The 12,386-nt window shown below is 40.1% G+C and overlaps 1 protein-coding gene across 6 annotated transcripts in view; it reads left to right on the forward strand.

Annotated features, from left to right (window-relative positions):
* The first annotated feature begins 1,042 nt into the window (after positions 1 to 1,042).
* wnk1b (WNK lysine deficient protein kinase 1b) overlaps positions 1,043 to 12,386 on the forward strand; it is a 78,977-nt gene continuing 67,633 nt past the window's right edge. For all 6 annotated transcript variants that reach the window (XM_084111668.1, XM_084111663.1, XM_084111664.1 and 3 more), the window contains exons 1-2: positions 1,043 to 1,858; positions 2,749 to 3,946. In XM_084111668.1, coding sequence (XP_083967794.1) covers positions 3,209 to 3,946 — 738 coding nt within the window. In that variant the 5' untranslated portion in view covers positions 1,043 to 1,858; positions 2,749 to 3,208. The remainder of the gene's footprint in view (positions 1,859 to 2,748; positions 3,947 to 12,386) is intronic.

Here is a 12,386-nt window from a genome sequence, read left to right on the forward strand (position 1 = left end):
TTCTGCTAAATGAAAATACTACATCATTTGTATTTGCCATTTCCTACATTAGTATTAATATTTTATTTATAAAACTGAAGAATTTTGCAAAATATAAAAAAATATAACACAAACTGAGGAGATGCTTAATATGCACCTGTAATATGCATAATTTAATTGTAGCAACATGACCACAGAAATGTTGCTTGTCATACCTGTATATACTTCCTCATTTTTCCTTTTTAATAAAGCATCTACAGTAAAAATGCTATTTTGGTCTGTGCTACAGTAATATCTTTGACGTGCAGGCCGTGTTTCACAGCCAGGATTAGTCCTTAGTTTATTTAAGTAGCTTTTATACACGTGCCTTAGAAAAAAACATTACTGGTGTGCATCTTGAGACAAAACAACGGCACTGACATATTTTAAGATATTTCAGTGCAAGTTGCTTTCAGTTAAAACAGCTCAAACATGCATTTTAGTCTGGGACTAGTCTTAAGCCTGGTCTGTGAAACCGGGGGTTAATGTTGCTTTATGATTAATATTACTTATAATTTTCTAATATATTTAATATCCATCATCTGTAATAAATTACATTACATAGGAAAATATTGTATTCTCTCTTTCCCCCGGTTTCACAGACGATGCTTAAGCCTAGTCCCAGACTAAAATGCATGTTTGAGCTGTTTTAACTGCAACTTGCACTGAAATATCTTAAAATATGTTTGGTCTCAAGATGCACACCAGTAATGTTTTTGTTTTTTTTCCAAGGCACGTTTATAAAAGTGGCCTAACCCTAACCCTAACCCTAACCCTAACCCTACATTTTAATGGCCTGATTAATGCTCACAAATCCACCTTTAATTAACAGCATGACAGAAGAGGCAGAATTTCATGCCAGGGCAAACAATATATAGCTATTGGCATCTGCGCTGTGGTACAATGTGAAGCAAGCTATTAAGCAATATTAAGCACTTAGATAAGAGGGTGTGCAACTGACATGCATCACATAGCACCGCCTGTCCAAAAACACTGATCAGGATGTACTGACATCGAGAATTGTGGGACAAAATAAGAATCGGCCTGGCAAACAAGGGTGTAGGGGTATTACATTCATTTTTACCAGCTACTGTAGTGAGGAAGGGAATCAACTGATTTTGCATTGTAATGCTATTTCCCATACTTCTAAATAATCTCAGAGAGGAAACAGCGATCTCTTCAGGCCTCTCAAAGACACTGCCGGCTGGCGTCTCTGCTGTCAGTATTCAGTGGGAGGGTAAGTTAGACAGCAGCAGCCTCGGAGCTAAAACCAACGTGACAGACTGGAGTCCTAATAACACCACCCGAACCAAGAGCAGCAGCTACAGAAACCCTAATACTGTATATGGAGACTACCAGTTGTCATTTGTCGACTGCTGCATAAGAATAGCGATTCAACCGGCTCGACAGCAGCGAACGCGAACCGCAGTGGATGTTGTTGCATTGTTCACGTGAAAGGAAGAAAATCGGTGGTTTGCTGCGGATCCGCGTGCAGTCGACCGGAACCGGACTCTGTTTGTGATTTGTCATGATGTTTTATCACGGGATACATCGTTACGCTGGATACCGATTTCATTAGAGTCATTGCATCGCGTTGGATTCATCAGCCCTGTGTTGAACTTGGCCTGTCGAGCAAACAGTACGATGAACGCGGAACGTTAGCTGTGCTAAATCTATGGAATTTATATTTTCATGACCATTTGGTTTTATAGCCTGGATTATTTTTGTCTCTATTATAATTAACGTTATTTGGCTATTGCCGTTCTTAAATTATTCGCTCAGCCAACTGCAGCTGTCGCTTTGTCTACATCAGAGGGGAATGGATATGACGATACGAAAGGTAATCGCTGGCCAGCCAGCCTCCTATTTTTTCAATGCAGCAGAAATGTTATATACCTGGTTATAAGCATTATGAACTGACAGGTATTTGGTATTAAATACCTACTGTCTGTATATTATAGACTGTTATGTTGTCGTATTTTGTGCCAGTGTATTTCCACGCGCTTCCTGTTCAATAAACGCTATTAAACGCGCGCGGCATTATTTTGAGAGCGAGCTCGAGACCTGAAGAACCAACGGTGGCCGTTACATGACAACTTTTGAAAAGCCGTATCTTAAATTCTCGCTGACAACTTTTAATCATTTACATGCTCCACAAATGCTAAATACGCCAGAATTTGTTTGAGTTTTGTGCTTGTCTTCGCTGGAGAATTACAAAAATCCCCCAAATCTCAGCTGGACACCCCAACGTAACCAGGGCGACCCGTCTCGAGACCCCCGCGTGCGCAGTAACGTTAATCTACCATCACATGGTTTTGTTTTGTTGATATTTTTATGAGGCACAGCATATACTTGTACGATTGAAACTAAAACATGTCTGACTCTGTATCGAGAATAAGCCCAGGGGAATCGTTGGAGAGAGCAAGAGAGTTAGCAAAAGGCGTCTGAGAAACACCAAGTAACGTTACGAAAAAACAGTCAAAGTCGAATAAGTAATTTACGTTTGCATGTCATATTTTGTAGCTGCTTCAAACGTTATACTTAAAATTGAGTAAAAGGTGTCTTTAGTTGTAACATAGGATAATAGTAAACCTTTGATTTACGTGTCAGTCTTCAATAATGCTATAATTAATAATATTAAAATGCTTATTCGGTTGGAGAATAGCTTGTAATGTTTTAAAAAAAGAATTTGGGTGTGTAATTAATATATTCTTTGTATGTCTCTTGTAGTAAATCTGGACCTGGTTTTTGGTTTCGAAGCCAGGTTTCCTGCACTCTAAAGGTCTGAAGAACATCAAGGCTCTTGCCCTTTTCCCTCTTGTGGTCCCTTATGCCCAATGACGGCTGTCTCCGGGTCACTGCAGGATGGATGAAGTGGATTTGACAGTTTTTGTCTGTCACCATCAGTGCTTGCCTCTCAGTGACTGTGTCTTGTTCTTTTACGTTTATAAAAGAACACCTCCTCTCTTGGGCTCTGGCCCTTTACACTGTAAGAGTAACTGTTAGTAAGGAATACCCCACGGAGGGGGCCTTCCTGCAAACGCTGTGGTTCACGTGAGCTTTTTTTTTTTCATAGGCTGTTAGTGCCACAGTCAAAGCAGGAAGAGGACATTTTTGCAAAAGTCAAGGTTTACAATTTTTTTCATAATAATTTATTTATACATTTAAGTTTGTTTTTTTTCCTGGAGAGATGTCGTCAGAAAATCCTAACAAGGTGGTGACCTTCTTGGCACCTCCACCTCCAAAGAATGTGAATGGCTCCGGCTCGGACTCACTGGTGGGTGAGAAGCTAGACACGGAGGTCAGAAAGCGACGCCACACCATGGATAAAGATCTGAAGACGGCTGAGCACAGATTTTTCAGGCGTAGCGTCATCTGTGACTCCAATGCCACAGCCCTCGACTTGCCCAGCAAAGCCTGCATCCCCACCTCGCCTCCAGACTGCGAGCAGTTTGTCGTGCCTGTGGTGCTGAGTTTGGCCCCTGATGTAACCATTGACACACAATCGGGTGTTTCGGGTATAGTAGTGGAAGAACATGCAGAGGATGGAAGAGGTGCTGGGGTTGATGGGATTGTAGAGGTACAGAGCCCATCTGTGCTGGATGTGGGTGCGAGGCAGGCCGAGGCCCCTGGGACGGCGGAGACGGTGCCCAGCGACGTGGGCGACAAGGAGCAGGAGATCGGAGTAACAGACAAACGTGAGGAGGAAGAGAGAGGAGTGGCGAAGGCCCGTGCTGAAGCTGAGCAGAGGGAGGCTGAGAAAAAGGTTCAGGATGACATAGAAGAAGTGGAGACCAAAGCTGTGGGCACCTCACCCGATGGCCGTTTCCTCAAATTTGATATCGAGATTGGACGTGGCTCATTCAAAACTGTCTACAAGGGCTTGGACACGGAGACAACGGTGGAGGTAGCGTGGTGTGAACTTCAGGTAAGAAACTAACTACCATGGTATTCATGTTCGGCCTTCATTGATTATAGCATATGCTTGTGTTGTTTGATGTGATTTTTATTTGTTTTCTTTTGTGGCTGACCAAAGGCTTAAAAGTGCTTTTGTGAAACACAGCAGTGAAAGATCTATTTAAAAAATGAGTGCCAAACTTACAACAGGAAATCGTGTTGGTGTAACTTGTTTGTGCACATTTGTGGTCATGGTTCTTATGGTGCCCTTACAGGATGTGGGTGAAGAAGATCTTTGGTAAAGTTGCAGATTAGGCCCGAAACATAGTCTACTGTATCATGTGACGCGTCATCTTGTGCTTAATTGAGTGTTCTTATCACTCAAATGTCTGTTCTGTTGTTATTCAGATAGCTAACTGTAAAAATGCTGTCATGTTAACCAACTGCTTCAGCAAAGTTCTCATCAAACTCTAGCATTACACTTGACTTGAAATAAAAAAAGACAACTTTTTATTTCTTAGAAGTCCTATTGTCCCTTGCAGCAATGCTGAGTATGCAAAGCACGCTTGAGTTGCATAATTAAGAATTCCTTTCATGATAAAGTCAAGCTTGCAAATCTTGTTTGCATTCACATTTTTTCTTTCATGTTCACTTTTATTGTTGCATTCCAAAATGTGTTATACTGCAAATTTATAATGTATTGCACCTACATGTTGCATTCTCAGCACTGCCACCAGGGGCACTATAGTATTTGCGCAGTAAACCACTCAATATCCACACAATATTTAAAGGCCCCCATGTAATATAATATTAACAGAACTATATATTAACAAAATATAATTCCAATATAACAATTACTACAGTAATATGGGACTACAGGAATATGGAATACTACTAAATTTTTTTATTGTATTTTAAATGTACAATAAGCAGAATAATTGCAACAAAAAGAAAAAAAAAGTAGGGATAAGGTTAGAAAGCATGAAGCTCACACGGTGTCAGAACGGCAGTCTGTCAGACGCAACCCATGGCAACGATGTCTCAGATAGTCTGATCGCAGATAAAATAAACAGTAAATGACTTTCAAGTGATTCGTTACAAAAGTGCGCATCAAACATGCTAAACACGCAAGCTCAAATATGTGTGTGCAGAACCGACCTCTATCGGCCCCGATCCTTGAGATTGGCTCGGGACATCCCTATTTATAATACTAATACAAATATTTGTATGAATTATATTAATAATAAGTTAATAATTTAAATTATTTTAAGTCATCCTGTGGCCTCCTTGTTGAGAACCACAGTATTAGCGTGTTTGTTATCGTAACTACTGTCATGGCGGAGCATCACTGTTGCTGAGCAAGTTAGCTAACGTCAAAATGGTACTTCTGATTTAATGGCACCTTGAACACTTTTTTAGGTTTGTTACTTCCAAACCAATTCTAGATCTCAAGTTAAGTGTATTCAACCAGACTTGGTCAAAGGCTTAAATCTGTTCAAATGTATATTTGCATTGATTAGCCTGTTACTCTCTTGTCAGAGGTTTTTTAGTGTCAAACCAGAGTTGCCTTTTTTAATAACACCTTGAAATCTAACAAATTGGGTCTTTGAAACTCAGTTGGATCTCAATACATAGCCTATAGGCTTGTGTGTTTCCTCTGAATATCACAAGACCCTCTATGTTCGTCCTGGTATCTGGTTTCTACTCAGTATCGACCTTGCGTGGAGAAAGTATAACTGCACACAGATAAAGATGGATTGTTGTTAGTTGCCTGGTGAAGATCCTTCTGTACAAACTGGACAGTTATACACACCGGTCAGACTTTAGTAATTCCTCCTAAGCGCTCATAGATTTAAACCGTCACATAAACATGTCAAAGCACTATACGGATGAAAATATGCTGTGCGATGGGGTGTAAGAGTGTGGAATGTAAGAGCGGATGGTGCCAGTGACATCATGTCCGCGCTGCCGGGATGAGGGGATTGAACTAATGTGCGTTGGTGAAAGCAAAGTAGCATTATGAGGTGTGTGGACACTTGCTAAAACGGGGGATGTGCAGTGTGTTTATAGATGGATTAAGGCCTTTAGAGTAACTCTAAGTAATTTAGGGGTCAGAGGGCTTGCAGGAGCAGAGGTCTGGCCACTGGAAACCCCCAGGTTGCTTTGACAAAGGGAGGGCGAATGAAGACAAGCAAGGAGAAGAGGGGGTGAGCAATGCAAGGACATCAGGGAGGGTTGCTTTGTGTCTGCCCGCCGTTCTCTCTCTCTTTTGCTGTCTCTCCTTCGTTTTCAGGACGCTTTTGTAGTTGTAAAGTATTTGAAGTCTTACTGGACATCAGTAAAAGAGACCTTTCCTGGATGTAGAAGAGGAAAGAAGATTACCTCGTCAGCTTTGTTAATGGGCCATCCTAAACTGCTTTTCTCCCCAGAGCTGATTCATTTGCAGAGCTTTTTCTTTTTTTCCTCCCATTTGAGATCACTTGGGAACTAGTTTCTTTCCATGGATTGACTCAGATGTTTCCTCCTATATGTCTGAAGTTCTAATGTTCTCTAGTTCTTCCATTAAGATTAAATTAATTAATTAGAAACAATTTAGTTACACTATTGTTGTTTAACAGTTGTTTGAACAGGGGCTTTGATTACCCAGCATGCATCAGTAAATCCCTATTACTCTGAATATTTTTAGTGGATTAAAAATATGATGTTGTGTTTCTCTTGTCCTCATTGCCTTGGTATGTGTTGAATCATAGATGAGCTAGTAGGATGACAAAGGCCGACATCCCCCCAATTCATTCCTCATGGATTCAGGGAGATGCAAGCGAGGGCTCTTTTAATGGGAGCAGAGGCATCTCTTTATTCTTTTGTTTCTCTATTCAGCTGAATTATAATAGTAAAGACATGAAAGGGCGAGCAAGAGCTAAATGTGCTGTGAAGAATTCAGTCCTCCTCTGTCTTTTTCACATCATTCCCGTTTATCTCTTTGCCAAATATTTTCCCAAAATTTCACATGTTAACAGAGTGGAACAAAGCAGGGTACAGTCATAACATTTTAGATGTGATGTTAATCTAAACTTAAGAGGCACCACGTAGTATTACTCATACTTTTTGTATCATTTATACGGCAAGTACCACTCGCATTTTCTTCTTTTTGATTCTTTCATTTTCACTCTTGCATTCTGAATCCCAGTCATTTTTTTGTAAGTTGTGTTTGGTTTTAATGTGGTTTGAAGGTAATTTTAGTGACCTAATGGTGTTGGTTTGCATGCACTTCTTCACACATCACACACTCTTTTCTTCATGAGCTTTTCCAGAAGATATGAGAAATGGAAACCACTTGCAATTAGTTGTATAAAACATATGCACACACATACTTGCACAGGGTCCTGTGTCCATATGCTGACTCCCTTCACTGATGTACTCTGAACCGCAAGTTGTTGACTAGGTTTTTGACCCTTAACTATTTAAAACCCTACGGCTGTCGTGCCATCAGCCTTATCAGCATATGTTAACTGTGAGATACAGTGCTGGAATTTGCGGGAGGTGCCTTAACTCCGAACCGGTTTAATAGAGACATGCCCCAGAGAGAGTGTCGTCATCTGTGAATAATGCAGAGGATGTGAGGGGAACAGTTGAGGAAGAAATCCAATCCCATGGATCCCAGCCATAGCCGTTTCCCTTTTCATTGTTGAAATCCATTTTTTTTCCAAAGGAGTAAGAAAGACAAAGACAGGAGCTGCGCTTCCTTCATTTGCAAGCGCTGATCTCCTTCCTCATTTACAGTACTGGCCATAAGTGTGCTATCCATTGTGTGTCTTACATGGGCTGGAAGGGGAAAAAAGATGTCATCATAAATGGAAATATACTGAAGGGCTTTGCCATTGTGAGATGCTATCTGATTGGCCTTAGGTTTCACTTGTGTTTCATCTCCACTTAATGTGAATCTGACATTTTTTCCAAGATTTTTTTTAACCTCGACAGTTGCACAATGACAGAAAAGTGTATGCAAAGCAGAAAATTTGTGCATTTAACACATAGCCTACTCTGTCAGATCTTTCCTTTGAGAGATTAATTTGTCTTTCTTGCTTTCCCCTCAAGTGTGGAGGCTGTCTTAAGTCGTGGTTTCACTTCTCACTAGATTCATGATAAATGTACTTCCCCGAACTGAGTCTGTCAGTTCCCCTCACTAACTCCAGTTCCTCCAACTTGTCATTGGGTCCATATTTTAAACTTTTTTTCTTTTCTTTTTTTTCTCTTTTTTTTCTCTTCTTCTTTTTCTTCTTTTTTATGCTTATAAGAAGTTTCTCGCACCAAATTGTGCATTCTTTACTGTTGAATGAATAGTGATTATGTTAAAGGGATAGTTCACCCACATATTTTAATTCACATATTATATCATCACTTACTTACCCTCAAGTTGTTCCAAACCTGTATGAATTTCTTTCTTCTGTTGAACACAAAATATATTTTAAAGAATGTTGATAACCAGACTGTAGCCTAACCATCAACTTCCATAGTAATTTTTATTTTCCTACTATGGAAGTTAATGGCTACCGTCAACTGTCTGGTTACCAACATTCTTTAAAATTTCTTCTTTTGTATTCAACAGAAGAAAGAAACTCATACAGTTTTGGATCAAAATTGGGTGAGTAAGTGATAACAAAATTTTCATTTTTGGGTGAACTATCCCTTTAACATCAGTGATGTCTTCAGTGACATCAGTACCATGACATTTTTGAATGGCCTGTTTTTGCTGCTGGTTATTGACAAATGAGTAGTGCATCCCAAGTACCTAATTAGCATTTGCCTACATGGTACATGAAACTCTTTAAAGCGCAGGTCCACTGAAAATACTTCACAGGTAACATAAAGCAGTTTGTACTGTTTTCAAAAGAATGCAACTCCATACAGCTGCTCGTCCATCTACGGAGTATTTTTTTGCCTGCCGAGGCTTGTTGGAACCCACTCTTGCAACATTGTGCTCATCTCCTCTTTGAGATCCTGATGTGATTCAAGTGTCAATACTCTAGCTTATGAGGAAAATCAAGTTTGATCTCTTTCAGTCTTTTTTTCTTATCATTGTCTCTCTGTGCCTATGGTTTTGTAGGTAGCAAAAGTATGTTAAAGGTCACAATGGGAGGGCAGTAAATTCCTCACCTTTCACTGCTTACCTCAGCCCCTTGTCCTAACTGCCTCTCATTTTATTCAATAAGTCTCTTAAGATGCTGTTTACACACACACACACAGTACTTTTACCGTTCAGTCTCTCCCTCTATTACCTTCACCCTACTGACCCCACTTGTTCTCGTTTTTTGTTAATTGTGCTTCATGAACAGTTAGTACAGATCCTTCTAATAGGGGTGCTAATCAATTAAAACTTTTATTAGTCAAATTAAGAACATGATATGCTGATTATTAATTAAAAACATTGCACATATTGATTTTTACTATAGACTCATTCTGGGTTCAGTTTTTCATTCTGTAATTTCATTTAATTTTTAGAAGGACCAAGTGACGTAGCAGATCCTAAATTTGGAAGCATGTAAATATGGTATCCTTTATGATGAGCATCTTAGAAGCTGCTCTTGAAGTTGCTTTTTGCAGAGTGGGCTGGTTGGACCCGCAACTCCTCCCAGATTTCAGTGGCTGTTTCGCGTTTGCATTCTCTGGATTCTTGTGGCAGAACGTCAGCTTTAAAAGAGGACAAAAAAAACGTAAAGGAGGGGGGCATTCGATTGAAAGCGGACTCTCTCTCTGGTATTGTCTGCCTCACCCCACCAAAAACCAAGCTGAAAGCCCTGAATACCAATCTGGATGCAAGATTTGTTGGCTTTTAAGAAGTGCTGGTTAACAAAAAATCCTAAAGACCATTTAGTACAGTGTTACAAGCAAATAAATGTGATATTGAGCTTGCCTAGCTTAAAGCGTTCCCATATTTAGTACATTTTGGTCTACTTTTGTACTTCTTTCTCATTAATTAAGAGCTCATACTTATGAAGTGAATAGCTTGATTTCATGTGCAGAATGCAGATCATATCAAATGTCTGTAAAACTAGAGCAAGCCATTTGTGACAGCTTCTGACCTATAACTGAGTTTATTCTTTCATCAGACCAATATGAGTGCATAACATGCTAATTTTCCCAAGAAAGTCTGGAATTTACTGAAACGGCTTCCAAATCTCATTATAGGTATGTGATAGCGTTCTACTCAATCCGAAGGAATGCGTCTTGTTTAATTGGAGCTACAGCAGACTGTTTCTTCTAAATGTCAGGGATATTTTAGCACTGTCACACCTATGTAAATGCAGTGCCTGAGGTGTAGCCTGAGTTGTGTCAACGAGAGCTGGTATTTATTGGGCTGTCAGGGTCTGTTACGTCATTCCAAGGCTGTTAAACCCCCTGTTGTGGGTATGTAAGTAGGACGTCCTCTCCTGCCAGAGTTTGACTTAATTTAGGATGCTGAGACAAGCTTGGCTCATCCTGTGCAGTAGTACACATCATTTTTGTTACCTCTGTGGGACCCTTAGCCAATTCGCTAGAATACTTCTCTGTCCTAAAATAAGCATTAGTTTATTCCAGAATTTCAGATTTCTTCCCCCCGTTTACAAGCTATAAATAGCAACACCTCATCTGCCGCTGTCGTTCCACTCCATGGTCAGAACTGGAGCAGACAGTTTTGGGTAATGACGTGGGGCAGAGTTGGCCCGAGGGAATGTTTTAGCTTTCACATGAGCTTCAGGAATGAAAATACAGAACTGTGGCACATTCTCAGCTCTGCTGTTGTACCAACTGTACGTTTATACTCTTTATTTCAGTCATGGTGACACTGACTCTACACCTAGTCTCAAATGGCATGGCCACAGTTTGTGAATTTTGCACAAAGACTTTCACAATCTGGCAAGATTTAATCTGATTGGTTGGTTTTACACAACTTCTGGGAGTAGAATGGGAATAACTAATCACTGAATTTGCCAGGTTGGTGGTATAAAATATTTGGAAGATAGGGTTTTATGTGAGGTAGGCTACTTAGTAGCTGATATTCTAGATATCCACAAGCAAAACTGTATTTTGCTTTGTTTTTCGTTCTATATGATTCATATGTAATTGAGAAATCTAGGTATTTACATGAAATTCTGTCGAAATCAGTTAGACTGACTGTCACACACCTCCACTTGATTCTTACTGTGAACAGATAGTAATTGTTCATATATGGTTATTCTGTATTTCACCTGAAATTGAGAAATAAGGGAATCCTCTTCCTTGTAAATCTACTTCCTCAGTTCACAATGACCCTTTAACATTCCTTTCCTTGCAGCAGTTTTTCTGTCTTCTGCCTCTCCTGTGTGGAATGTGACAGTCAGGTGGCTGGTTCCTGCCTTACTGGACGTTACCACATGACGGTGACCTGAATATGACCCTGCATAGGTTACTGGGGTTAAAGGAGAGACAAGCACCAGTGGCTGTCCGTCTGATTTAATTTATATTCCACACCAAACCATAGCCTATATGTAATATGTAATAAGTATATGGTTTAATTTGGTGTATAAATGTGATAGGATAAGCAGTCTAAAACATTCAGTGCACTTTCAGTCCTCCTTCATCTTCATAAATATTGGAATATAGGCTAGTGCTCAAATGCTCACTCTGTACAGGAAGCAGTTATGGATAGTAATTAAAAAAACCTTGCTAAAGCTGTACTGTTATCTAAAAAATTTTGTCTAAAATAATCTTCCTAGGCTCTTGTCAGCCTTTGGAACAGACGCCAAGAGACAAGTGGCTGGATAGTATAAAGCGGAATCTCTGCTCTCTTGTCCTTGTTGGCCCATCCTCATCGTTGCAAGTTCATCTGATTCCAGACAGAGCCAGTCAGAATGACAGTGCCATGACGCTCCACATGTGATTTCCCGAGTTGAAGGAATGCAAGCCTGATGCCCTAATCTGGTCCACTTTGGTCTGGGGCTTGTGATTGCAAGAACAAACTTATTCACTCCTCTTTTCGGGCTTAATGGATTTGAGACAGCCCTGATACAGCCAGATGATCAGTGAGCATCCTGAGCACCATAAAGCTTGTTACGTCAGAGACTGAAAGCCCTGTTGCCCTATTCATTCTTGTCTGTTACGTATATGGTATACTATAAGTTTTACAGCTGTGCTACTTTGAACAATTTGGTCCTCAGTTGACAAAGTATCTCCTTTTTTTCTCTACAGCTCTTGCTCTGTCTTTTATTGTTTGCATTTGTATCATCAAAAAGGAAAAGGAAGCTTACAGCTTCCTGTGTGTAACACATCTGATGAGGAAGCTCACTCTTGCTGTTAATACTTATAAACACCATGGCTTTTCCCCTAGATGGGTCACGAATGCTTGCTTCCTTGTTCTGCTTTGCTTTCAAGCTTGATGTCCATCCTACAAATTCAATTTCACTTATCTAAAGTGCACAATTGTATGCTGCCTCTTGGAGAAAAGGACTGACAGA

The sequence above is a fragment of the Abramis brama genome (genome assembly GCF_963993115.1).
Source record: "Abramis brama genome assembly, chromosome: 4".
Taxonomy (NCBI): domain Eukaryota; kingdom Metazoa; phylum Chordata; class Actinopteri; order Cypriniformes; family Leuciscidae; genus Abramis; species Abramis brama.